The 25,378-nt window shown below is 37.6% G+C and overlaps 1 protein-coding gene across 1 annotated transcript in view; it reads left to right on the plus strand.

Moving 5' to 3' along the window:
• PCSK5 (proprotein convertase subtilisin/kexin type 5) overlaps positions 1-25,378 on the plus strand; it is a 245,172-nt gene that overhangs the window by 196,340 nt on the left and 23,454 nt on the right. The window contains exons 21-27 of the mRNA XM_015849157.2: positions 850-952; positions 3,775-3,911; positions 5,860-6,057; positions 6,392-6,460; positions 19,145-19,187; positions 20,433-20,575; positions 21,684-21,884. Coding sequence (XP_015704643.1) covers positions 850-952; positions 3,775-3,911; positions 5,860-6,057; positions 6,392-6,460; positions 19,145-19,187; positions 20,433-20,575; positions 21,684-21,884 — 894 coding nt within the window. The remainder of the gene's footprint in view (positions 1-849; positions 953-3,774; positions 3,912-5,859; positions 6,058-6,391; positions 6,461-19,144; positions 19,188-20,432; positions 20,576-21,683; positions 21,885-25,378) is intronic.

Consider the following 25,378-nt stretch of genomic DNA (forward strand, 5'->3'; position numbering starts at 1 on the left):
CTCTCTACTAAAATCATGGTATTCGTGTTCCTGAAGTATTTTTATCTAAACTCTCTGTTCTTAGGCAATCATTCATACAATAAATACATATATATGTATTTATTTATAATATATATTTATATATTGTTATTTTCCTCAGGAGTGCACTTGGGCACCAAATTTTCTTTCACTTTGAAGAAGAGCCTTGGTCTTTCAGGAGCTGTGTATTTCAGCAGTAATATGAGAAGGGAACAAAGTTGCTATAGCTAGAGATTGGGATAGCACCAGCATGTCTGACTAATGTAGTATACTCAAGTCTTTCTCTACATATAACAAATCTAATGCGCATAAGAATATGCTGTTCATATCTAAACTTGCAATCAGGAGTGCACTGGAGCTGCACAAAGGAAAATTAGGTAATGAATGCTCCTATGTAGCACTGTTACTGACTCTAAAGTAGCAGTGTCAACCTGAACAAGATTCACTGAAAGGTTGATATGGAAAATAAAAATAAAACCAACTTCTCTCCCCAGCTCCCAAAAACAAACAAAACAAAACAAAAAAACAAAAAACAAACAAACAAACAAAAAAAAAAAAAAAAAAAAAAAAAAAAAAAAAAAAAAAAAAAAAAAAAAAAAAAAAAAAAAAAAAACAACTAACAAACTCCAAACATCCCAGTGCCCCAAGGGAACAGATATTCTATATTTGTTTTCCTGATACTGCAGGGAAATTTGCTCATTTCAGTAATTCAAAGGAGATCTAATTTCTTTTACTCATGAAGTTCACCAACATAGATTGGTACTTTGTTATTTTACCTTCTTTTTAAATATAAGATGTGGATTTGAAATAAACAATCTCTTTTTCCACCAGATGAATATCTTGATGATTCTGAGGAATGTCAGTTGTGTGAAGTATCCTGTGACAAGTGCACTGGACCTGAGGCAGATGACTGTATCAGCTGCCCAAGAACAAGGTATGTGCCACCTAATGGTATGAAACATAAAGAGCTCACATCAGCACTATCCTGCAGAGTCAAATGAAAAAGCACCTGATGATCATGGTAAACAACCAGGGCTAGAAGCTGAGAAGAAAAGTAGTAAGTAAATAAGACAGATGGCTACACAGACATTCCTTGTTTAACCAGATTATTCCCACTGTTACAGAAAATGTTATTTTAACATGAAAGAGTCTTCTCTTAATTGCCACCCATTCTAAACTGTAGCCATTGGAATCTTAAGAATGACCAACTCAAACAGCAAAAGTCTGGGGGATCTGCAGTTTTACATACCTACTGGACTGGCAGAAGGATTGAATATGGGCACTGAAGCTCTCGATCAATAAATCTAGGAGATACTTATAGCACCCAAACATAAGCCCCTGAAGCTTGTGTTTATAACTTCTCATGAGGTGTGAGTAGATCTAGAACAAAGCTTTTCCATGGGAGATCTCTGAAGAACAGGGCCTACTGTTTTCAAATTCATGTTTTGCCAATAGCTCTGTTCTCACTTTAGTGACTCTGGTTCTCTTGCACTGTAGTCAGCTGACATTGAATTGTTAGGAAATCAGAATCTGGTCCTCTAAGACACAGGCAAACAATCCTCCGTAACCCTACAATTTACAGTGCAAATGCCTATGCTAAATCCATACTGCAAAAAAACAGTGGAGTCCAATCAGATTCATCACTGAGGAAACTGTGTGGATTTAATTCATATCTATTCAGACATGGAATTAGAATATGACTGGGGGCAGAATTTTGGACTAAGGATTGGACTTATTAAATTAGATCGTCTTTGTTTCCTTGCAGTACCTGCAATATCATCTGGGAGTTTTATACATAGATATCTGTATTATAAAGAAGGTGCAGAATGCAGAACAAACTAGTTAGAATGCCATTAGGTAAAGATGTTGGAGCCAAAAAAAAAGTCTCTGTGGACTTTTGGTTGGATACTGCCATCTCCTCTGTAATGAATCTTCCAGCAGATTTCAATTATTTTACTTAAAGTTTTCAAGGGCTCCCTGTGTTCCTTCTGCACATTATCAAAAGCCATTAGAAGTTGTATTGGACAGACGCTGATGGGAAACCATTATGGGATGGAACCAGAAGCTAAAGAATAGATCCTTCCAATGAACATTATTTGTTAGGTACTTGAAATAGACCAGTTGAACTGAAACAGGACTGTAAATCTTCTGGCTCTTTACAGCCCTGAAGAGTGCCTACTGAAGACAGCAATGAGAGGTCATTAGATAATATAGACCAAAATTCAACAGTCCTAGAATACCTGTCCTCTTTGAAAAGGTTGAAAAGATTTTGGATGGGGGGTAATTACTGAAAATTCAGCTGGAGTTATCACATTATTTCATATTAAAATTCATTGTTACATAATTTTCTTGTCTGAAAATTCTTAACATTATTACCTCTTTTCAAAAATTATGCAGTAGTTCTATTACATCTTTTGTCCAGATATAGAGTTATCTCCATAAAATTCCTCCCCTTCCTGCTAATTTGTTTTGGTTACAAATGTTAATAACAAGCTCTCACCTTTTGGTGTTTATCATTTGGAACAACATAGCAAAAAGCAAGTAAAATGTACCTTTTTTTTTTTTTTCTTTTGTGAAGATGTGTAGCATTACAACCAGTATATGTGTATATGTGACAAAATACAGCAGTACGTACATGTCATAGAATCACAGAAGCATCTGAGTTGGAAGAGATCTTTAAAGGTCATCGGGGACAACTCCCCTACAGTTACAGGGACACCAACAGCTAGATCAGGATGCTCAGAGCACTGTCCAGCCTGACCTTGAATATCTCTAGGACATCTCTGAGCTCCATCCTGGAAGGACCCCCAGGACCTACTTTCTCCATAGGAGTATGGATTAGCTTTTCAAGAACACAGCCAAACTGCAGTCAAACTAAGGTTTTGGAGGGAATCATCAGGTCCAAAGCAGATCTAACCTGAAGGATCTAACTCCAGGGATGAACCCTGCAGATGGGGGGAATATCAGTGTCCTGGGCTGCCTCCAGAACAGGCGACAGATCCAACCACAGCACAAGCAGTCTAGTGTTGGGTGAAAATTGTAGAATAATAAAATAATTTGTGTTGGAAGGATCCTTAAAGATCACCCAATTCCAACCCCTCTGCAATGGGCAGGGTTGCCAGGATACCCAGTTCCCCATCCAACCTGGTCTTGAACTGCGCCTAGGATGGGGCATATACAAGTTCTCTGGTCAGCCTGTTCCAACACCTCACCACTCTCTCAAGTGAGAAACTTCTCTGCGATATCTAATCTAAATCTCCCCTTTTTAATTTAGAACCATCCTCTACCATGTCCTATCACTATATTCCTCTGTAAATATCAGGTTTTCCTCCTGTTCATATCAGCTGAAGCCTCAGAGGATTGTTTGCAACAATCCACATCTCCCTCCCCAAGCACTCAGGACTCAAGGTCCCAAGTGCCATCATTAGGACACATGATCAAGTTGAAGTAGCCCAGCTACCTAGGAAGCATGTAGCATCTTCATGATGTGGAGAGTTCCCAAAAGTGTAGAGAAAGACAGATGGAACCTAGGAAAATATTTCTAGGAAAATATTCCAACTCATTTCTGAAGTCCAAACTTGACTGACCTTTTCCTCAGCAAATACCATGAATACAATCAGGAAAATGAAGGAGTGAGGTGCAGAGACACTTGTAATAGAATAAAGGAAGAATATCTTATTTTTCTTGTAAGTTTGTTTTAAGTGAAAAGAAAAAGTTGTAGCTGGATTTTAATTATGCCTCTCTGTTCCTCAAAAGATTATTTGACAATGGTCGTTGTGTTATGGAATGCCCCAGGGGAAAGTTTGAATTCAAAAAGCAGTGTCATTTGTGCCATCATACCTGCCAGGACTGCAGTGGAAGTGAACCTAACAAATGCACTGCTTGTGGAACAGGTGAGAAGGATTTCTTACATTTTTTTTCCCTTTTCTTGGCATCCAGGTTTCCTTTTCCCTCTGCTGTCAGATCCAACTGTTAAAGGCAATGAAATAACCATTTATTTTTCTATTGATCTGCATCATTATCACATTTTAACACTAACGAGTGTAGGAGCTCAATAGTTTGTTCACTTGCTTAAAGAATGTAGGAAAACACATCTCTGAATTGTCCTTATATCCTTACTCATTCCCCTCTGTTTTGAATGGGATCCATGGTAATAGGAGTAAAAGCATTAACTAAAATAAGGGCAGAAAACCTACATAAGCTGCTTCTAGAAAACAAGGAAACATACTTGCCTCTCCCAACCTCTACAAAGCATGTGCTTCCTTGAAATAGAGCAAACTTGTTGTACTAGCATGCAGAAAGACAGGATACATTCCAAAACATGTTTGGGGAAGGTTAAGAAGCCACCATGGTAATTTCAACCACTGTGTCTCTACAGCTAGGGAAATAGAGCCTGGGAAGAAAAGATTACCACTGACACACACAGCAATTTGTCTTTTTGACAGGGTTTTACAGCTCTTAGGTTGAGACAGAAGGTAATGTAATTAACTATGTAGTTTTCTAAAAAGAAGCTCTCTTCCTAGTGAAGATCCAGTATTATCTACAGTGTAAAAATTATTATTCTCTGTCACCTCTCTAATGACTGATGGTTAAAGAACTTGAGGCTATATGCAAATAACATGAAACTCTTGGACATGAGTTTCTGGAATTTAAGCTCCAATTCATTCAGGAAAAAAAGGAATTTTTAGTTTCAGGAAGACTTGGGAATTTACCACCTATTTCCTTTTTTGCTTCTTCTTGAAGTACAGTATGAGTCCTTAACAGCCCAGGATATGAGGAAACACCAGCCTAACTTGTACTAATTAGTTATACTGATGAGATTCATGCTCTTACTTTGGGAACTGTCTGTAAGTGAATAGATTACGTTTTCAAATTATTTTTCTACACAACAGAGCAGTTTCTATTATTTTTCTCCACATTTAACCCTGTGGTGAACAGCAATATCAGTTTCCAAATTTCTGTATTAAGAAGTGATGATCTCAATGAAAGTCACACCCTGAAGAAGCTAGAAAGATCACCATGGAGATTCGTACCTGAAATGTAAAAGGAACACAGTCTGTGTTGTTCTTGTGTGGTGCAACAACTATTCCCTAATGCAGTTCCTTTCCCTGAAGCCTCAAAAATAAATTATAATAAGTGAATACCTAGGGAGCTTTATACATAAGTAATAAAATGCACTTAGCACAATATTATATGCAGTTTATGCTCTAGAGTAGATCTTTACAAAATACTCCATGTTGCAGTACATGGCACATGGAGTTACAGGCGCTTCCACAGACTTTGCTGAATTCCCAAGTATTTTGTTGGTCTACAAATCTACAAATTCCCAGTAGAAATTTCTCTGATAGCAAACAGATGCACACTTGCTACTCCAGTTCAAATCAAGATACTTCCAGATCTTACCTGTGACTGGGATGAGGATTACATTTTAATCTACTATGGAAACAGACTGATCCTTTTGAAAGGTGAAGTAGGCAGATTTTCCTTCATAATAGTGATTTTACATCTCCTTGTGCAATACAGTATATATCCTTCTACTATGTTCACTGCGGGGGAATTTTGGGAACCCAGTATTGTAAATCTCTTGATCCTTATTTGATTAGATTGGTGGATGTAAACAGAGATGATTCACTAGCATAACATTTTTATTATGTCACAGATCTACAAGAGTATGTGACAGCTGAGATCCTGAAAGTTTTGTAAATTTTAGCTCATCTCATGTAAAACGGAACACATCATGCAGTCTTCAATACTAACACCAGCTGAAGCACTGCTGGCTTAATAATGCTGCATCTACTGTCAAAATGTTGCTGACGTCTTCTCTGTTTCTTTGCGGCGCAGATAGACAAGGGATGGAGCGTTTTCTGTACCATGGGGAGTGCAGAGAAAGCTGTCCCCTAGGTCACTACCATTCAGAGCACAAGTGTGTGCCCTGCTCTGGTCACTGTGAAGTGTGCCTGGATTTTAGACACTGCAAAAGATGTTCCAGAGGATACTACCTTAACCAAAATATCTGTCAGAAGCATAGCTGTAGTGAAGGTAAGCATCCTTCAATGGAAGGGAAAAATACTTATTTAAAACTATTACAGAAAGATAGTTAAATATTTTGGTTCCTGTTCTGAAATACACAGTCACATCTGTTCCTGACTTCCTCCTGCTCTGATTCTCTTCTAAAGCTACGCTAATGAAAAATTGTAATATTTTCCTCAAATTGAGTAGGATTACAAAAGAACAAGTGAGGAAATAAATTGCTGCACATCTTTCTGCTTTTGGATTTGTATTAAGTATGTTTCCAATAACCTTGCCGAGTGCTTTCACATATTGGTCTTACATTATCAGGATTAACAAAACATTTGTTTCTTTCAAAATGCAGGTGAATTGGAAGATCCTGACTCAGAAAACTGTGTGCCTTGTTCAGAGGGATGCCAGAAGTGTCAGTTGGGTATGTACTCCCATTACAAACATTTCTTCTTATTCTTAAGGTAGGGAGTAACTACAGAATCACAGAAAATCTCAAGAATGAAAGGACCCACAGAGATCATTGAGTTTGAACCCTGGCTCCACACAGAACAACCCAAAATTCTTCCAGGTGCTTCTTGAACTCTGTCAGCTTGGCACCATTACCACTGCCCTGGTGAGCTTGTTCCATGTCCACCACTCTCTGGTGAAGAACCTTTTCCTGATATTCAACCTGACTCTTCCCTGGCACATATCTTCAAGTCCTCTATCTAGGTCATTTACAAAGAGTGCTAAAGAGAACTGGCCTCATAATGCATCCCAAATAGTGACTGGCTGCCAGCTTGGTTGCCATTAGTCCACAACGAACTAGAAACTATTGCATTCTTTTGCAAACTAAACTGCTTATTTTTCCAGTGCATTTATTTTTTAATATCAATTCTAAATTCCATCACCAGCTTAAATAAGGTTTTGTATTAGTTTAGCTATAAAAGTTCACAGCACTTATTATCTTTTTTCTATTTGACTTCCAGTCTGATATCTCATACAATAAAAACACTTGACAGCCCTGGTGATCAGACATTTTACAAAAGTGCAGTCAGGCCCAACATCTTCCTCTGACTATATCTGTACTTTCTTTGCTACTCTCCTATTCTCCATGACTTTTCAAAGATGGTGAAGATCGGTTTGATAACCACTTCTGCCAGCTCCGGCAGAGCTTACACACACATTCCTTTATGGCCCATGGATCTGTGTGCATTGAGTTTCCTAAGATGACATCTGACCAGATCTTCCTTGACCAGCAGTAGGTCTTCTTTTCCCCAGACGCAATCTCTTATCACCTGGGTCTAGAATTCCTGACTTCCACCCTTAGCAGAAGCAAAGAAAACATTCAGTAACTTCACCTCCTCCATGTTGTAATTTATCTCTGTCCTCGTGAGATTATCTCCTAAACCATGAATGACCACTGTTTTCACTTTCCTGGGCTACATTATGTTGACAAGAATTGTCTTGCAACAGTGCTTCAGTTGTTACTGAGTGAGGGGTATGTGGGGAAGAGCTGCTGTCATGATAGTGCAGGGCAGAAAGTGGAGCTAATTAGTAGTTGTCCCAGGATGTGTTTAACCCACAGGCCCCAGGCTGAATATGCCTATCCTTAATCATCTCCAGTCATAATATTTAATCTCAGGTTCTTACATTCAAATCTCTGATTTTAAAAAGTTCTTTTCAAAAACTTAAAAGCTCAACAGAATGTACATAAGTAAAACAAAGACCAAGTAAGTTAACTTCCACTGCTAAGTGAAGTCAGAACGGTTAGAATGCCAGAGTCTGTTAAGGGGCATGCTATTAAGAAAACTCCTTGGCAGTTATGATGCATATATTACTGAGAGTTTATATAGGTTGGTTTAATGTTAGCTGTATTTGGAACAGAAACACAGCAGTGGTATAAAACCAATATGCCAAACAGATTTTGCAGATTACCATGTGTTCCTGAAATAAAGCATGACCTATAAAATTCAGGCTTAAAACAAATCAGGTAGAGATGTTGTTTCTGTTTCTGCTCTTAATATTCAAGGAGATTTCTGGCATATCAGTAACAAGCACAGATAAGTTAAGGACAGTAATAGCTTTCTTATGTCTCATCAGAAAGATGATTCGAGACTCCTGTGAAAACATCAGAGCTGCCTGTCTCTTAGAAAACAAAATGGATAATTTTGAAAGCTGTAAAGAATTGCCACTGCAATAAAAAACAGGAAGGAAGCTCTCCCCTCAGCCTCCTCTTCCCCTTAAACAGCCCCAGTTCCTCTAGTTGCTCCTCGTAAGGCATATTCTCCAAGCCCTTCACCAGCCTTGTTGCCCTTTTTTGGACCTGCTCCAGTACCTCAATGACCTTTCTGTATTGAGGTGCCCAGAAATGAACACAATACTCAAGGTGGGTCTTCACCAGTGCCAAGTGCAGGCACTGGGTTACTTCCCTAGTCCTGCTCACCACACCATTCCTGGTACAGCTGGGTCTGGTCTTCTTCAGTATCTGTTTTCATCAATGACCTGGGTTGATTTGGATGACCTGGACATGCTGTTGAGTTGGGTGGAGAGAAACCTACAATTGTCTGATTCTGTGACAGATGCCATTTTTCCTACAGACTGTAAAGACCTGCAATATCTTGACAGAAAATTGCATTAAATTGCACTAATTTTGTGAGGATCTATGGCTTTGTGTGCACAAAGCAGCTATCAAAGCAGCAGCTATGCACAGTAGGGTTCCCTTCTTCAGTCCACATTCTCCTGATAGCATCTCACCCCACTTTCTGCCATGCTAGCCCAACTACCATGCACATCACATTCCATGAGATTTGAAATGCAGGCTCTTGTACAGGCATTGTAGTTGGAAGCAAGGTGCTAAGACACTAGAAAAAAATGAAGTTTTAAGGTGCTTTTGTTGTGTGTAAACCAAAATATGTGCATTCTACATTCAAATACATACTTCTTTGCAAGTGAACACAATTGAAAAATGGGTCTAAATGCCTTAGAAAGTGTGCTGAATAATATTATGTTTATGGTTTTGGTACCTCAAGTTTATAGCCCAGTCAGGGAGACTCTGAGCCTACTGTTTGGACCTGTTGTGAGTTACTGTTCTCTCTCATCCAGATAATTCTGAAGGAACTGCATCTTTATCAGATAGGACCATCAGGTCATGATTAAATATTAATGACTTGTCTTCTGATGGGCACCAGAAACCGCTGTGAGTTCTGAAAAATTAAATCCAGTTTCTTCCACAGAGTCACCATTTGAAAGTTTTGCTAAGACAATAAGATTAAGGAGGGCTTTCAAGTTACTGCAGCAGCTGCTGCACTCTACCACTCAGCGCAACTACTCCCACTCCAACCTTTAGATCACTTCAGAATGTTGCCAGTACCTTCTTCAGACCCTTAAAACTGTAATGAGCTTTTGGATTTTTTTCAGTCAGCTCTACCTTTTTAAAAAGCAGTCACCAATAGGCCCACTCAGAACAAGAGAATATCACTAAGTTAAACTAAGTTAAACTGCAGGTTATTGGGCTATTTAATGTAAATATTTTAAGAGAATTGCAAAGTCAACACAGTGCAAGAACATAAAAACCCTGGTTGTTATTAGCTGTGCCTAAGATACAGTGTATGGAACAAGGGGTTTTCTCAACTCCTTTCAGAACTCTTTCTAATAATATGAATTCTATTCGCTCCTTTTGCATCTGCACAACATGCAGACACAAAGTACAAATACCTATGAAGACAATAAGTGACAAACTTCCTTGATATGCAATATCTACTGACTTACTTATGTATACTTCAAAAGCAGAAATAGACACACCAGTAACAATGCTTAATATGAGCACCTAGCTCATTGTGGAGCTAAATATTTTTGTCACACAAAGCTCAGCTATATCACTAATAAATTCCTGGCAGGCTGTGGATGCCCCATCCCTGAGGTGTTCAAGACCAGGTGGGATGGGGCCCTGGGCAACCTGGTCTAGTACCAGATCTGGCAGTTCGTGATTCTGTCTGAGGCAGGGGGTGGGAACTTGATGATCGTTGGGGTTTCTTCCAACCCAAGCCATTCTATCATTCTTTGATTCTATGATATGATGATTCTTCTCAAGAGGGACTTTGTCCCTGTTTGTTTGCATTTCTGACAATGCCCTCCCATAGGGTGACATATTCCTGATCCAATTCCTGTTCAGCTACTGGCTGATTCAATTCCACTTAACTCACCAGACATTTGAGAGTATGACATGTTACAATATGAATGCTTCTCAAGGTTTCCCAGAGATTACCTTATCTTTGTGTAATAAAATACCATGTATTCCATTGCCTTCTGATCTGTCCAGGTTTTTACTGAGAACAGCGCAACAGAACGGCTCTTGCAACAGTTACAGCTCCAAGGTGAGGGCATAGAGTGGTACAGATAAGGATGTTCAGAATAGTCATTACATTTTTCTCTTTCCAAGACACCTTAAAAAAATGTATAACAGTAAAAAACCACAAGGAACAGTAACCCTGAGATTAAAAGTCCTCAAAATAGGCATTTAGGCTCCAGTGTGATGCTTCAACAAGATAAAGCCTCAGCAAATCTCAGAGGTCTTCCAGAATCAAACTGTTTTGTTTGGTCTAGGCTACAAGGGAACAAACATACAGCCATAAAGGCAGGAAGTGAAACTGAGTGACATGCAATTATTCCACAAGATATATAACAACAAATTTTAAGGTGGGGGAAAAATAGGGACTTTAAGGTAGCATGAGGGAGAAAAACCATAACTAGAGAAAAGATTCAAAGAACATATGAGGTAGCTAAAGCATAGCACTGTGAATAGATTCAAGTCTACATGTATAGAATGGGATTCTGGCAGCTATGTTCATGATTAATAATAGAAAAGTGCTTTAGTTCCCATAGGAACATAAGTGGCACAAAGGAAAACTTCATTTCTTCAAATCTTCCCTAACAATGACTAGACATTGGCTTTCATAATGCCAGAGAAAATTATGATAAGGATTCTTTTTTATATAGAAATAAATCTTCCTCAAGAGGTCAATCTTGCTGGATGGGTTGTAGATTTGCAGATAATGGGACTCATTTCCACAGACTTCTGGTGAGAATATGCGATCTGTACAAAAAGAATGCCCAACAATATTTTGAACGTTTCTTTGATTATCAGAACTGACATTTCAGAAAAGGCAGAAAATCACATTGGAGATTTGTTTTTCCCATCAGTAAGCAGAAGTTTCACTTGCACGCTGAAGATATAAGATGTATATACATACATCTGTGAAAATTTTATTTCTCTGAGAAAGAAAATGTCTTTTGTGAAATCCAGACTTGGGGATCAATGGAAAAAATCCAGATATAAGATTGAGCTATGACTTTTACAAATGCAGGCATATGGTCTGCTGATACTGTATAGATGCCTCTATGAGTAGTACAATCAGGGCAGTAGCACAAATTCTGGGCTGTAAGAAACCAGATGAACTTTAACAAAAGCAAGTGTAGAATCTTACACCTGAGAAGGAATAACTGCAAGTATTAGTACGGTGGTGGATGATCTGCTGGAGGAGTTCTGCAGAGAGGGACCTGAGGGTCCTTGTGGATGAAAGGTTGGCCGTGAGCCAGCAGTTTGCCCCTGTGGCCAAGAAGGACAATGGTATCCTGAGGTGCATTAAAAAGAGCACGGCCAGCAGGTCAAGGAAGGTGATCCTCCCTTTCTATACTGCCCTGGTTAGGCCTCACTTGAAATACTACATCCAGTTCTGGGCTCTCTGGTAGAAGAAGGACAGGGATCTCCTGGAAAGAGTCCAGTGGAAGGCCACAAAGATGGTAAAGGTTCTGGAGCATCTCCCCTGTGAGGAAAAGCTGGGTGAGCTGGGTCTGTTCAACCTTGAGAAAAGAAGACTGAGAGGTGATCTAACTAATGTTTATAAATATCTTAAGTGTGGGAGACCAAAAAACACAGCCAACCTCTTTTCAGGGGCTTGTGGGGACAGGACAAGGGGAAATGTCCATAAACTGGAGTATAGGATGTTCCACACCAAATGCAAAAGAACTTCTTCACAGTAAGGGTGATGGAGCTCTGGAATGGGCTGCCTATAGAGGTTATAAAGTTTCCTTATCTGGAGATACTCAAAACCAATCTGAATGCCTACCTACACAGCCCACTGCAGGGAGCCTGCTTTAGCAGGCAGGTTGGACTTAAAGATCTATAGGGGTCCCTTCCAATCCTTCCAGCTCTGTGATTCTATGATTCTGTTATTCTATGAATCGTTTTCTTGTTTGTTGCCAAATCTCCCCCTCTAATTCCTTGAATATGATCACTTCAGTGATTCAAAGGCGGAATAGTGATCTCTGATTATCAAGGGCTCCAAACTTACTTGCCAGGAACCTATCAAACAGTTTTCTTGGACCACGTCATTACTTTGAGGTTAAAATGATGTTTGTTATGTCTTTAACATGTTTGGTTGCTTAATGCATTAATGGTCTAGATTTCAGTTTAGAGTCATGTAAAATGAGAACATGGAAGAAAAATACTGGATTAGGCCAGAAATTCACCTAGCTCTGTGTCCATCACTGAAACTCTGAATTTACTCCTACAATTACAAAGAAATTATAGTTAGTCCTTCAACAGTTTGAATTACAGGAGCTTCACAAATCAAATCAGTAAACAAATGTTAGCAGCTGAATGGTTCTGCTGGAATTAGAACTAATATATTAAAATAAATATAATTGAACAATTTAAGTAACTTTTAATATGTTCTTGTTTCAATTATGCATGGGGCTAAAGCTCAGTGTTTTGACCTTTCTAGTTAAGAATTCTATTTAGAGAATAATTTGTTGACTGGAGCAACTATCCACATACTGAGATGTTACCCACGTGATTATTGCCTGCGTACAATTTTTCTTGCTAATAGATCTATGGCAATCAAATGTTCAAATTACTACCAAAATCTGCATTAGTGTCCGTTATGCAAACCTAGGATTTCTGGCTTTTCTGCTGGTAGGAGAGCACTCTTTGGGTAATGCTGCTCATCCAAAGGAATTACCTGCACAGCAAAAAACTATTTAAAGATTAGTGACCATCTCAGTCTGTTCTGGCAATGCTCCTCAATGCACAGGATGTTCGGTTTCTTAGTTAATGTTTTTTAATACATAGCTTTCATACCACTTACAGTCATCAAATCACAGGGGGAGAAAACAGCCAACAGAGTAATAACAAAAGATAACGTATCGCCTGAATGATAGAATAATATCTAAATACCTACAATGAACATCCTCACTTAATTGTTGGATACTACTATTGTTGATGTTTCAACATGAAGAATAAAACACTAGTTCTTCTCTGAAGCTATGTGAGAAATAACTTCTCTGGTATCACAATCATCTGGACATTCACTTGAGGTGTAAGTCTCGCAACAGTATTGATCCACAACATTCAGTGAAAGAGTAGGGCACTGCAACCCCATATGTATATATCTTTAAGTAGTTTCTGTTGCTTAAACTATTCCTTAAAATCTCTTCCAGAACATTATGTGTGTACCAGCAAGCATATGTACAAATGTTGACATATTTGTCAACATTTCAATTCAGTCATACGGGGACAAGGAATGGAATCCATTTTATAAAGTTATAATGCTGATATTTGGTTTCATTTCATCTTATATGCAGGTCATTACTACTTTTAACTACAACGTATTAAAATTTTATTTTGGACAGGAAGATGTTTCTCTTTTCCTTTGCTCTGTCAGTGAAATACAGTAACAGCAAATACTTCTCTTTTAATGTAAGATAACTGAGATTAGAACTTTGTTTTTAATTCATTAAATCACAGTTATGTTTTCCAGCCAAAGAAACTACATTTTACCCCTTTAAGTCCAACTAACATAAGAATTCAGCTTTTTCCTAGGTTAAAATACCCATTATCTTCTTCCTCCCTCTTGCTGGTGATATCACTTGTAAAAAACATGTCAGAATCGAGATGAAGGAGGACAAAGCACAATTACTGACAAAAAAACAAACAAACAAAAAACCTATATGTAAAAAGAAAAACAAACAAACAAACAAAAACAGAAAAAAAGAAATAGGTAAACAAATAGTTTTTCACATAAAGTGAAAGATTCAAACCACAATTCTTGGTTCCAAAACAGAAACACAGAAATCTCCTTCATTTACAAGGGTTGTTGAAATCTAAATTTTCAGCTGGGCCCATGTCTACTTGAAATCCCACTGTAGCTGGACTGTATGTTTCAGTTATTTTAATTGAGTAACCGTAAAACTAAAACAAGAATGGTCTAAAGGTAGTTAAAATATATAATAACATTTAGTGATATACTACCACTTATGGGCTTAGGGTTCTTTTTTTACATTATTGTAAATTATTGTTCAGAGGAATGTAAAAGCCAAATAAAATCTAACAGTGACTGTTGAAATCAAACAATTACGCAGACTGGTCCTTAAAGGAAAACTGCATTGTAATATAAAATCATTTACATTCATTATATTTAATTAATCTGGAAAAGAAAATTAAACCAGGCATTAAGTTCCACGTGCAGAATATCCTCAGGTTTTCCTGAGAGCAAAAGTAGTTGGGTATAATGTCTGTATTTTAGGCTTATGGCTGAGCCAATAAATAGTTCAAGAAATTTAATTAAAAACAAAAAACAAAAACCAAAAAGTTTGTAAATGAATAACGGAGTAAAAATAAAAGTTATAGTATAAATACAGAATCTGTTAAATGTACCTATGCACTTAGCTTCAACTCCCAGCTTTATTGCATATAGCAGATAAAGTTTAGTAAACATACCATTCTTTGAAAGATTTGGGTCTAATTATACGAGATACCTTGGGTAAGGACTACTCCAGCTATGTAAAGTAGGCTAGCTAATGTAAAGTTTCCAGAATTTGCATCTGTCTAAATGTTATGAATGCTCAGAGATGGTGAAACAGTCAGGGATTTTTAACATGATCTGGAGTTTTTTTTAAATGGATATGCCTAGTAAATATTTCGCTAAGCCTCTAAGGTAATACAACAGCAATCACATGTAGCGTTCCCCTGTGAATTCAAACAGAAACATCCTTCCAGCACAACAGTGCGTGGCTTGTAACATTAATGTCCACATTCCCTCACAGAGAAGGTAAAAAGCCCACAATACTAATTCCTTTCATCAGAAAGCAAGAATCTTTTTCTTTAACCAGTATTTAAACTTTGCACATTTGAATGTGTCGTACTGGAGAAGGGTGGGATGCAGAGTAGGGAACAGGTTATCAATTTCTTATGGAAGAGTAACGGAATCAAATTTCTTTTTGTATGAACTCCGGATATCTTTACTTATCTAAGAAAACTGCAATAAGACCAGAAAGTCACCAAGAAGTTTTGTTGCATTGGAGACCACACATTTTAAAACAGATTGAATTCTGTTTCCAGAACTATTGAGATCCCTTCTGTTTCTATCTTCGAAGAGTTGCTTAGACTCAATGCAGTGAAAGTCAATGCAGATGAAAACTATTAAATGTGGATAAAATATTAACAGTTCTCATGGCTAGAAGTCTTTTGGACCTAGCCTACTAATCAGCCCACTTTATGTCACAGAATCTTATTCATTTCATGAACAAGTGAGTTCTAAGTAAATACAGGATGAACATGCTGACTTCAGCCCCAGCAGACATTTATTACTGCTAGTCCAAGAACTGATTATGGCAGATTTAAAAGGAGCCACCACTGAAGAACCACATGGAAATTACTTTAAAATTTGTTCTTAAAATTCATTCCAAGATTTTGGAAACATTGCACGTATTAAATATCAAGTTTAAATTAATAGGTGCATACTTAGCTTTCAATATGCTTGCTATCAGGCAGTTTACTTCCTTACATTCCCTGCTAAGCTGTGTTCATTATTCTCTAACAGTTAAAAATAAGAAACTAAGATCAAACATAAAAGGTTTCTGAGCTTCCACTTAAAGGCTATGTCTATAAGAGAAAGAACAACATTCAGTAAGGGATGATAAATAATACAATAGACAGATTGGAAAATGGCCTTAGGCCTCACTATCCCAATGATAGCATACAGAACTAATTAAATTACAGGATGGTATTTACATAGGTAAGAGAGACACAACAAGAATAAGAGTCCCCGACACTTTAACCTCAATTACACTCTGAATGACAGAGAAAAATATTTCTTAAAGCATATGTATTTTCAGAAAGATCACAGTTTATAATCAGAAAGCCAGATGTGTGCACCCTGCAATCAACCTCTGTTTTAAAAGTTTATTGGATAATAAATAAGAAACTGTAAAAGCTCTTCAGTCAGATTTAGCTCCTGACTATGTGTTGGAATCAGAGAAGAGATTCATGTATAACTTTTACAGAGCTGTCAACAGCAATAAGCAAACAGATTGCTGATACCTGCCACAGTTAGTCTGGCAACAGCACTCTGTGAGTGCTGCTTCTCCATCTGAATATCCTACAATACATGAGGTCTGTAGGTTACAAGGTTCTTAAACTGAACCAGAAAAAACTGAACTAGAAACAAACAGAAGATCTATTCTATTTCTACAGTAAACTTAAATGAAACAAAATTTTCATCGTGTTAGTTTTATTTCATATAATTTTATGAAGTTTTCACATTGCAAAATCATTAAGGAAATCGGATCTTCTCCAGTGTCTTAGGTTTAAAGAAAGACTGAACATTCTCAGATGAAATACAGTCATCAAGCTGTTCCCATGACATATTTGGCCATCTAATATGATATTTGCTACTTTTGTCTAAACTTGGATGTGGACAACAGGGTACAAGAAGGTGCTGAGTGATTAGACACCAGGATATCTGTGATACTTCTTTGGTTATTTTGCCCTCTCATAAACATTCAACCCAGTCTACAGTCTTAACAATCTATTTTTATTCATTCACTTTTAGATCAGAAGGGTGGCCAGGGGGAAGAGATGGAGGGGACTGTCCCCTTCTGCTCTGCCCTCATGAGACCCTACCTCAATAAGGCTGAGCTGTTAAGCCCTCAGCTCAATAAGGTTGTGGAACTGTTAAGAGTAGGTCCAGAGGTGACTATGAAGATGTTCAGAAGGCTGGAGCACCTATCCTATGAAGAAGACTTGAGTAAGATAAGCTTATTCAGCATGAAGAAGAGAAGGATCCAGGGAGACCTGACTGCAGCCTTCCAATACCTGAAGGGAGTTTATAAATGGGAGGGGGACTGTTTCTACACATTCTGATAGTGACTGGACAAGGAGGAATGGCTCTAAACTAAAACAGGGGAGATTTAGATTAGATGTTAGGAGGAAATTTTTCACTCAGAGTGATGAGGCACTGGCAAAGGATGCTCAGGGAAATTGTGAGTGCCCATCCCTGGAGGTATTCAGTACCAGCCTGGATAGAGCCCTGGACAATTTGACCTCATGGGTGGCAGCCCTGACCACAGCAGGCAGTTGGGACTGGATGATCTTTATGATCACTTCCAAATCAAGCCAGTCCACGATTCAATGATTCCAGACACAATGGTCTTTGCTTAAAGAACTCTTAACAGTACAGTTTCCAGACAATTTTCAGAGGACACCAGAAATACACACTGTGCCTTAATTTGCAATCACAGATGTAATCTGTCACAAACTGATATACACTGGTAGTCAACAATATGGGCAAAAACTTCAGTAAAGGAGGAAAGAATAAGGTCATCAGAATCTGACACTGGCTAAGGTGAAAGAGTCCTTCCTTCATGAAAGCCAGAAAGTTAATGGAGTTAGTTAATAAAACTCTGAGTGATCCCAGGCGTTTTAACAATATCTCTTTAATACGTACTCTGTTCTCTCAACAAACCATAAGGACTGTGTGTGCAAGAGTAATTTTTAAAAGGTATCTAGGACACTGATGCACTTTGCTCTACACTGATCTATTGCATCAACTGAGTAATCGTAAACATGGCTCCCAACAGTAGAACATGCTACAAATAGGTGGGGAAGAAAGGAGTATCAAATATCTCTGTAAGTAAGTGTCTTTAAAAAAAATAGTTTTCCACAAAAAGAATCTCTGGACAAACCAAATGTATTTTACCTGGAAGTAAAGGGGTAAAAGGGTACTTCATAGAAAATCTTTTAATCTTTTAGGGGCATTTCCTGCCTTAACATAAAATCTAACTCAAGGAACACTAGATTAGGTGATTGCTGTTTCTGATTGTTCTCTAAACAGTAAAAAGAATATTGTCACAAATCTGTAACATTTCTGTGAAAAACTTTACACCTCATAAATAAATTGCTAGAACTACTTACACAATCGAGTGTATGTTGCATGCATAAAGTGTGATTTATTGTAGACACAATTCAAAGAGATTCAGCAAATATTTTGTCTTATGAGTACTAATAATATCAAAAATGATTTATAGGCATTTCATGGCAGAATAGTTTATAAATACATTTGCCCAGGTTGTTGCATTTCCTTCCACTCTGTTCCCTTAGGGATGCTTGAGTAAGGTAAAAGAAATTGGAAGCTAACAGTGGATAATGAAAGGTTACAGAACACAGTCTTCCCTTCATGTGAGCACTAAGTTATATCCATCATTGTAAAAGGTTTAAAGAGTTTTATAGCACTTTTTTTGTTCATTCAACAATATTTCTGAATGCAAAAATTAATTTTCTGATGAGAATGTTCACCCAAAATTCTTGTCTCCACATAATAAAGAAAGGTGTTTTTCTTGCTCCAATTTTTTTTAGATTAAATGATTACTTACTATTTTATTTTTTTAAGTGTTCTTTTAGAGGTGCCAATAAACAGATATATTGAAGCTACAGATTAGAACACTTTACTTTCTCCTTTTAAGATTCATTTTGTCCATCTTGAGTCCCATGAAAAGGTTCTCCATTTCAGAAAATCGCTTCCCAGGTATTCACCGCTTTCCTTGTTGAGGACAAAAAAAAATTACTAATTGTTAGAAAAAAACACAGCATAGGACTTAATTATGGGAGAGAATATCGCCAGAAAGTGTAAGCAGGGTAATCCTAAGAGAATAATGTTCCAGTTATAACAAGATATGACTGCTATTTCAGTGTAAGAAATTCTAATATAAAAATTTTGCAGTGTTTTCCTTTGGCATTCTGGCATTGACTCTGAACATTATTTGCATAATTTCACATTTTTAATTTCAGATGACCCAAGAATCTGCTTAACGTGTGTTCCGAACTACTACATGTGAGTATAGCTTTCCATGCAAAAATATGTGCTTAATATGTGCTTAACTACATATATCATATAAATCAGTATATAAATGGCATACATATTGTCCCACTCCTATCAAGTATTGCCTATCCAAGAACAGTAACTGTGAAAAAAGCTTGAGAAATGATGGAAAAAATAACCATCATAAGCAATCAAGACCATTTAAATCTTCTGTATTGATGTGACCTTTGTATACATGAAGAGGAATGAACAGAAAGTGTAGACAAGTTAATTAACTCTTCTGGGTCTGGAACTACTATGCATTTAGTATGTCACGTTCAGTTCTTGTATTTGCAAATCAGGAGGAACTTAAAAATGTAAAAACATTAAGCAAGGAAAGAAAAAGTAGTGAAACTGAAACTTTAACTGAAGGGCAATAAGTATTCAACAGTTTTTGAAAAAGATGTTTAGAAGGTCACTGTAACCATTACTATGACAAAAAAGGAAAAAGCTATCTAAGCTAGTATGAAAAAGCTATCTCATGTTACTGTAAGCAGTGGCCTTGGGGTAGGGAGGTGATTGTCCCCCCCTACTGAGCTCTTGTGAGGCCCCATCTGGAGTACTGCATCCAGATCTGGGGAGCAGTAAAGGAAGTACATGGAGACCTTAGAGCTGGTCCAGAGGAGGGCTACTAAGATGATCAGAGGGCTGGAGCACCTCTCCTGTGAGGAAAGGTTGAGAGAACTGGACTTTTTTAGCTTAGAGAAGAGAAAGCTCCAGGAACACCTCATTGTGGCTTTCCACAGTACTTGAAGGGAGCATATAAACAGGAGGGGGAACAGCCATTTACAAGCATGGATAGTGAAAGGATAAGGGCAAATGGCTTTAAACTGAGACAGGGGAAGTTTAGGTTAGATATTAGGAGGAAGTTTTTCACTCAGAGGGTAGTGATGCACTGGAACAGGCTGCACAAGGAGGTTGCGGATGCCCCATCTCTGGATGCATTCAAGGCCTGGTGACTCTTTATAGCCACAATATATGTAATTTCTAAGTATTCATGCATTTTTACGTAAACTTTTTTTTTTTTTTTTTTTTTATGGCATTATGTACTTAAAAAATGCTACTTACTCATTAAGGTTGAAGTAATAACCATAAGCTTATTTCAAATCCTTCATTAGGGGAATATTTTCTGTTTATGAGACTGATAGTGGAGCCTTGCCATTACTGTATGTAGAAAGTGAAGAAACTCAATAACTTCAATTTTTTTTTACGTTATAGGTATAAACAGAGTTGCTATAAACACTGTCCAGACAATACCTACAGTGATGAAAGTTCCCTACAATGTAAAGAGTGTTCTAGCAACTGTGATGGCTGTGACAAGGACAAATGTGACTTTTGTAAGGAAGGCTTTTATCTCTCAGGTAAGCAAAATAACATCTGGCATGAAAACATTTCAGAGGCTTTTCTTAGTGAAAGAGCCTGGATTCAACTTCTTGAGTTCAAAGATTTCTCCTACAGCAGAGAGTAGAGGCCAGGGATGTATAAGATACAGCTCCAAATACCCAAAGCAAGGGGGGATTTATACACACACAGACACACACATATATATACACACATACATATTCATTTATGTATACACATAAATATACATTTCAACTCATAACTATTTAATTCCAACCGTGTGAAAGGAGAGGTTTTTCTCTCACAGAAAGACATACATAGAAACGTTTCTTACTGTGGACTTTAAGGTCCTCATAAAGTAATGAGTCTTAAACACTCTCAAAAGACTTTTTTTCAACCACTAAGTTTCACATCAAATTTGCACAAGACTCTGAATCTGATGACTTTATTAGGAAAATATGAATCAGTGAGGTCTAGCTCAGACATCGTTCCAAATATGAAAGGCAGGAAATATTGAGGTTATGGTGTTTTCATGCATTGTCTTCTGCACACGTCCAATAGCGAACAAAAAATGCACCACATTTACACTGTGGTCACATGAGGTGGTATAGTGGTCTATTTTTCTTTAAACTGAAAAATTACCCTTGCAACAACTTCAAAGGACTTTGCCAGAGCATGCAACCCCCTAAGCTGAATCTAACTCATATGAGTTTAGCTTTGTATTCACCAGAATCTGGAGATTCATCTAATCCTCAAAATATGCATACATCTAGCAATTTTAGGGAATTCTACACTTTTATAGAGGGCCAATAGAAAAAAAGAAAAGTGGATTTAATCACAGAACTTTGATTCACTCTAATACTTGTATAAGATGTGTATACATGGGATTTAAGATATGGACAAAAACCCACCTGGATACTGATTTCAGTGCTGCAGGTTGTTCAAAGATCCTCAGATTTTGTAGAAGCAGCTGAAATAAGTTAAGGATTCACAAAGAAAGTCTGGTTTCTGTATCTACAGAAATGTTCACTGTTTCACTGGATATTGCTTGTTTGTCTTAATCTGTTTACTGTTGGAGGCAGATATGTGCTCTGGGTGAGGTATCTTCTTGTCCTGTTTCTGTTGCAGGTGGCACATGCGTGACTGAGTGTGGAGATGGCTTCTTCACTGATGACATGTCTAGAGAATGTGAACCTTGTCACAGGAGCTGCACAACATGTGTTGGGTACAGCTATGAGAATTGCACTGGATGCCCCAAAGATTTCCAGTTGTCTCATGGACAGTGTCTGAATCCAAAAAAGTATCCACCCACTGGGAAATTCTGGAGTGGTAAGTTGCAACAGAGCCCTTTATTTTTAATTTGAAGATACTACGAGCTTTAAAAAGAGGACATCAGCATCATACAGTCTGAGTAAAACTACACTTCAGTTCAACATACTATCTGGAGTTTCCGTATCTGAAGAGCTGACTGTTGTAAACAAAGAGAAGAGTAGCTAATACACTCTTTTCACTCTTAAGAGTTGTAAAGCATCAGGTGGAATAAGAGATTCAGTGTAGTGCATAAAGTGGGTCAGCTAGATAGGAAACAGGAGAGATATTCAGAAATCTACAGAGAAGAAAATATTAACAGTTAAAGACTGGGACAAATGAGGATCCTGGGACTAAATAAGAAAGGCACAAGAGAAACACAGTCACAAAGAATGGAACACATCGAGTCTCTGTATGCGCAGTTAAAGAGAACTTTAGAAGAAACTTTACAGAAAAACTATAAGATTTGACATGGGAAAAGTCGACTTTCAAATGGAATAATGGACTAATAGACTCTTGGAGAATTATTTGTATTTTGCATCACTAGAAGTCCTTGATAATGCATAAAAGACACCTGATAGGAGTGGTTATTGAGGAGAGTGTGAGACTAGATCACTTATGGTCACTTATAGATTTATTTTTCTATCTAACACAACTTTTCTTCTGATTTCTATGTCTTTATTTGCTCAAATACTTCGAAGAATGACTCTATAGATGATCTCTATGAACTTGCATTAAAAATTAAAATATAGCAAAAATATTTTCAGAAAAAACATTGAACATTTCTAGTCATTGCCTATTTAGGAAGAAATGTTGTATCAAAAAGAAGAAAGTTTGTTCACATTAGGGAAACACCAGAGAGACCTATAAAGGAGAGAGATTAACAGAAAGTTGCTCTCCACCATTCATTTCATTGTATTTCATCCAGATGAGTATTTTCCCAATTTGAGGCACTCTGTGCTGTGGGAAGGACATTTCTGTAATTTGGTCTATCTATTGGTTATCTAATTCCACCATCAAATGAGATGACTCCTTGGCCTTTTTCTTTTGAGCAGGCAGCAGATGTAGGTCTCTACACATCAGCCTTACCGTGCTGTTTCTCTCCACCTTGCCTCCTATTTCTCCTTACCCCCAGTAGTTATATATATATATACAGCTTAGAGGCATTTTGAACCCCAAGATACGTCTCTCCCTGAGCTGCATTGGCTTAAGCGTTGCAATTGCTCTAAAGTCAATCAGTTCCTGCTGTGCTTGGTGACAGGAGACCATGAAACCTGACTGGAGGTTCTTCCCCTTCTCAAATAGACTTGCTGGGTTGTGGCAGCAGCTGTGGTATGTAACTGCTGAGAAACTGACAACGAACTTGGTAATACTGTGAGCATTCTACTGGAACATTTTTCCAAATTGCAGTACTTTTCAAGTAAAAATATTAACAATATTGTCCCTATTTATCTTTACTGAAGCTACACTCTGAATAATTACATTTACCAAGAGTTTATGAATTTTCTTGCTCTGATACTGTAGGATTATCTGGCTCTCAAAAAAAAATGTATTTTCATTTGCTCATTAGCAATAAAACATAATTTGTTTTTATATCACTCATTTCTTTTGCTGATGCATTCAAGAAGATACCAGCTGAATCTAAATTTCCAGATGTGCTATTTATATTTGAAACTCTTTCTCCACACTCAGTGAATGAAGGAGCCAGGCAAGACTGAAATACATTAAATCTAGAAATACCACACACCAATAGAGCTTTTCCTAGTTAGAAACTGCAGTACAGTTCACACCCAAAGGAGGGTTCAAGTTGCCAGGATAGTTTTAAAAAAGAAAATAAAACACAGAGAAACAAAACAAATAGAAAAACAAACACAGTTTTAGTATCTGTTACAATGACTTTTTTAATTGTCGTAAGACTTCTGGAAACCAATAAAATTTGGATGAAGCAGCCACTGTCTTTCACTGCAATGTTCAACAATGTTCTGTAGTATATAAAGCACAATAATAAGCAAAATGAAAATCTACCTGCTCTTCTCCAGATTGAGAGTGAGTGCCCTGCCTAGCATGACTATACAGAAAAAGCTCCTGAAATAACAGGCCATCTCCAGATCTTCTCAAACATTTCAGTAGGGCCTCTTCTTTTCCATTATGTATTTGAAAGGAGATTACGGAAACTAAAAATTACTTTTTTTCTTCACATGGTTGCCAATTTGTGGCAACTTCCAAAGTTTTCCAGTGTTTCCTATGGATAGATCCCAAAATATTTTATCACAATTCATGTTTTTATTCTTTAGGATTTTTTACAGATACTTTGATTGCCTCCAGGGTGATTTCTTCTTGGTAAAATATTGGGTTCTTCCACCACAACCACTTTCAAATTCAATTTCAAAGGGGAAATTGTCATGCAGTGTGCATTCTTCAGAGGATATTAACGTAATTCCATGTTTGTTCACCAGCCCAGCATGTGCAAAGCTGAAGCTGCGATTTGGATTTTGGCTCTCTCTGCTTGTTTATCAAAATGTGCTTTTTTCCACTGGATGCTCAGAGTCCTTAACACATTTACTACAGCATAGCAGCATGGCAGAGCTACCCCTGAGCTTTAGTGGTCCAACGAGCTGTTCTAATTAAATAATGCAGGCCAGACGATTATTACTCCTCACACTGTAGGGGACTGACCTGGGTGTGGGGGGACAAGTATGAAATAAACAACCCCACCCCTGTCATGGGAGCAAGGATGAAATTGCACCAAGCTCATCCTCAGCACATACGCTGCTCCAGACAACACAGGGAGACAACGCAACTAGGAAGATAGCCAAAATTTCCAAATCCAGTAGTTTACGTCAGTTTTTACCATGTTACTCTTCTATTTACTCTTTTTCTTCAGAAATGTTCTGGGAGAAAGTTGAAGTATTAGACCTTGAACTGTATTTACAAAGAAGGAATCCATTTTCCTTTGGCTCATTCGGCCACACGGATTCAGTGAGCTTCACTGTAGTCTTAGTGGCTGTGTTGACCTACCAAATGGGACAAAATGAGATTTTGGAAACAAAGACTACTGCTTTATTTGGCTCTCAGGCTAACATAAACTGAAGGGCAGCCTGTCACAGACTGCCATAGTGAAACCAGCACAGAGTCTGACTCTGCCAACTGACTGGTTGGGTCATTTAAGAAAGGATTAGAAACTTTGTGAATGTGAAATACTCTTTTCCCTCCACCACAACTTTTAAGCTTTCACTTTTTTTCTTTTTTCCTTTTTTTTTTTTTTTTTTTCTTTCCTTTTTTAATGCAAGGATAAATAATAGGCCAGACTTATGAATATTTATGAGCACAAACTCCAAAACCCTGAAACATTCCATAAAAACAGTTCTCTAAAATGATATTTCCTTTGAGGGCACATTCTGCTGGGCAAACAGTCCAATTCATATTAGGAATCTTTAAGAATTCATATACAGGTCTGAAATAATGAAACAGACCTTGTCTGGTATCCTGGCTTTCAAAAAGACAGGGTCAGCCAA

The sequence above is a fragment of the Coturnix japonica genome, chromosome Z (assembly GCF_001577835.2).
Source record: "Coturnix japonica isolate 7356 chromosome Z, Coturnix japonica 2.1, whole genome shotgun sequence".
NCBI classification, from domain to species: domain Eukaryota; kingdom Metazoa; phylum Chordata; class Aves; order Galliformes; family Phasianidae; genus Coturnix; species Coturnix japonica.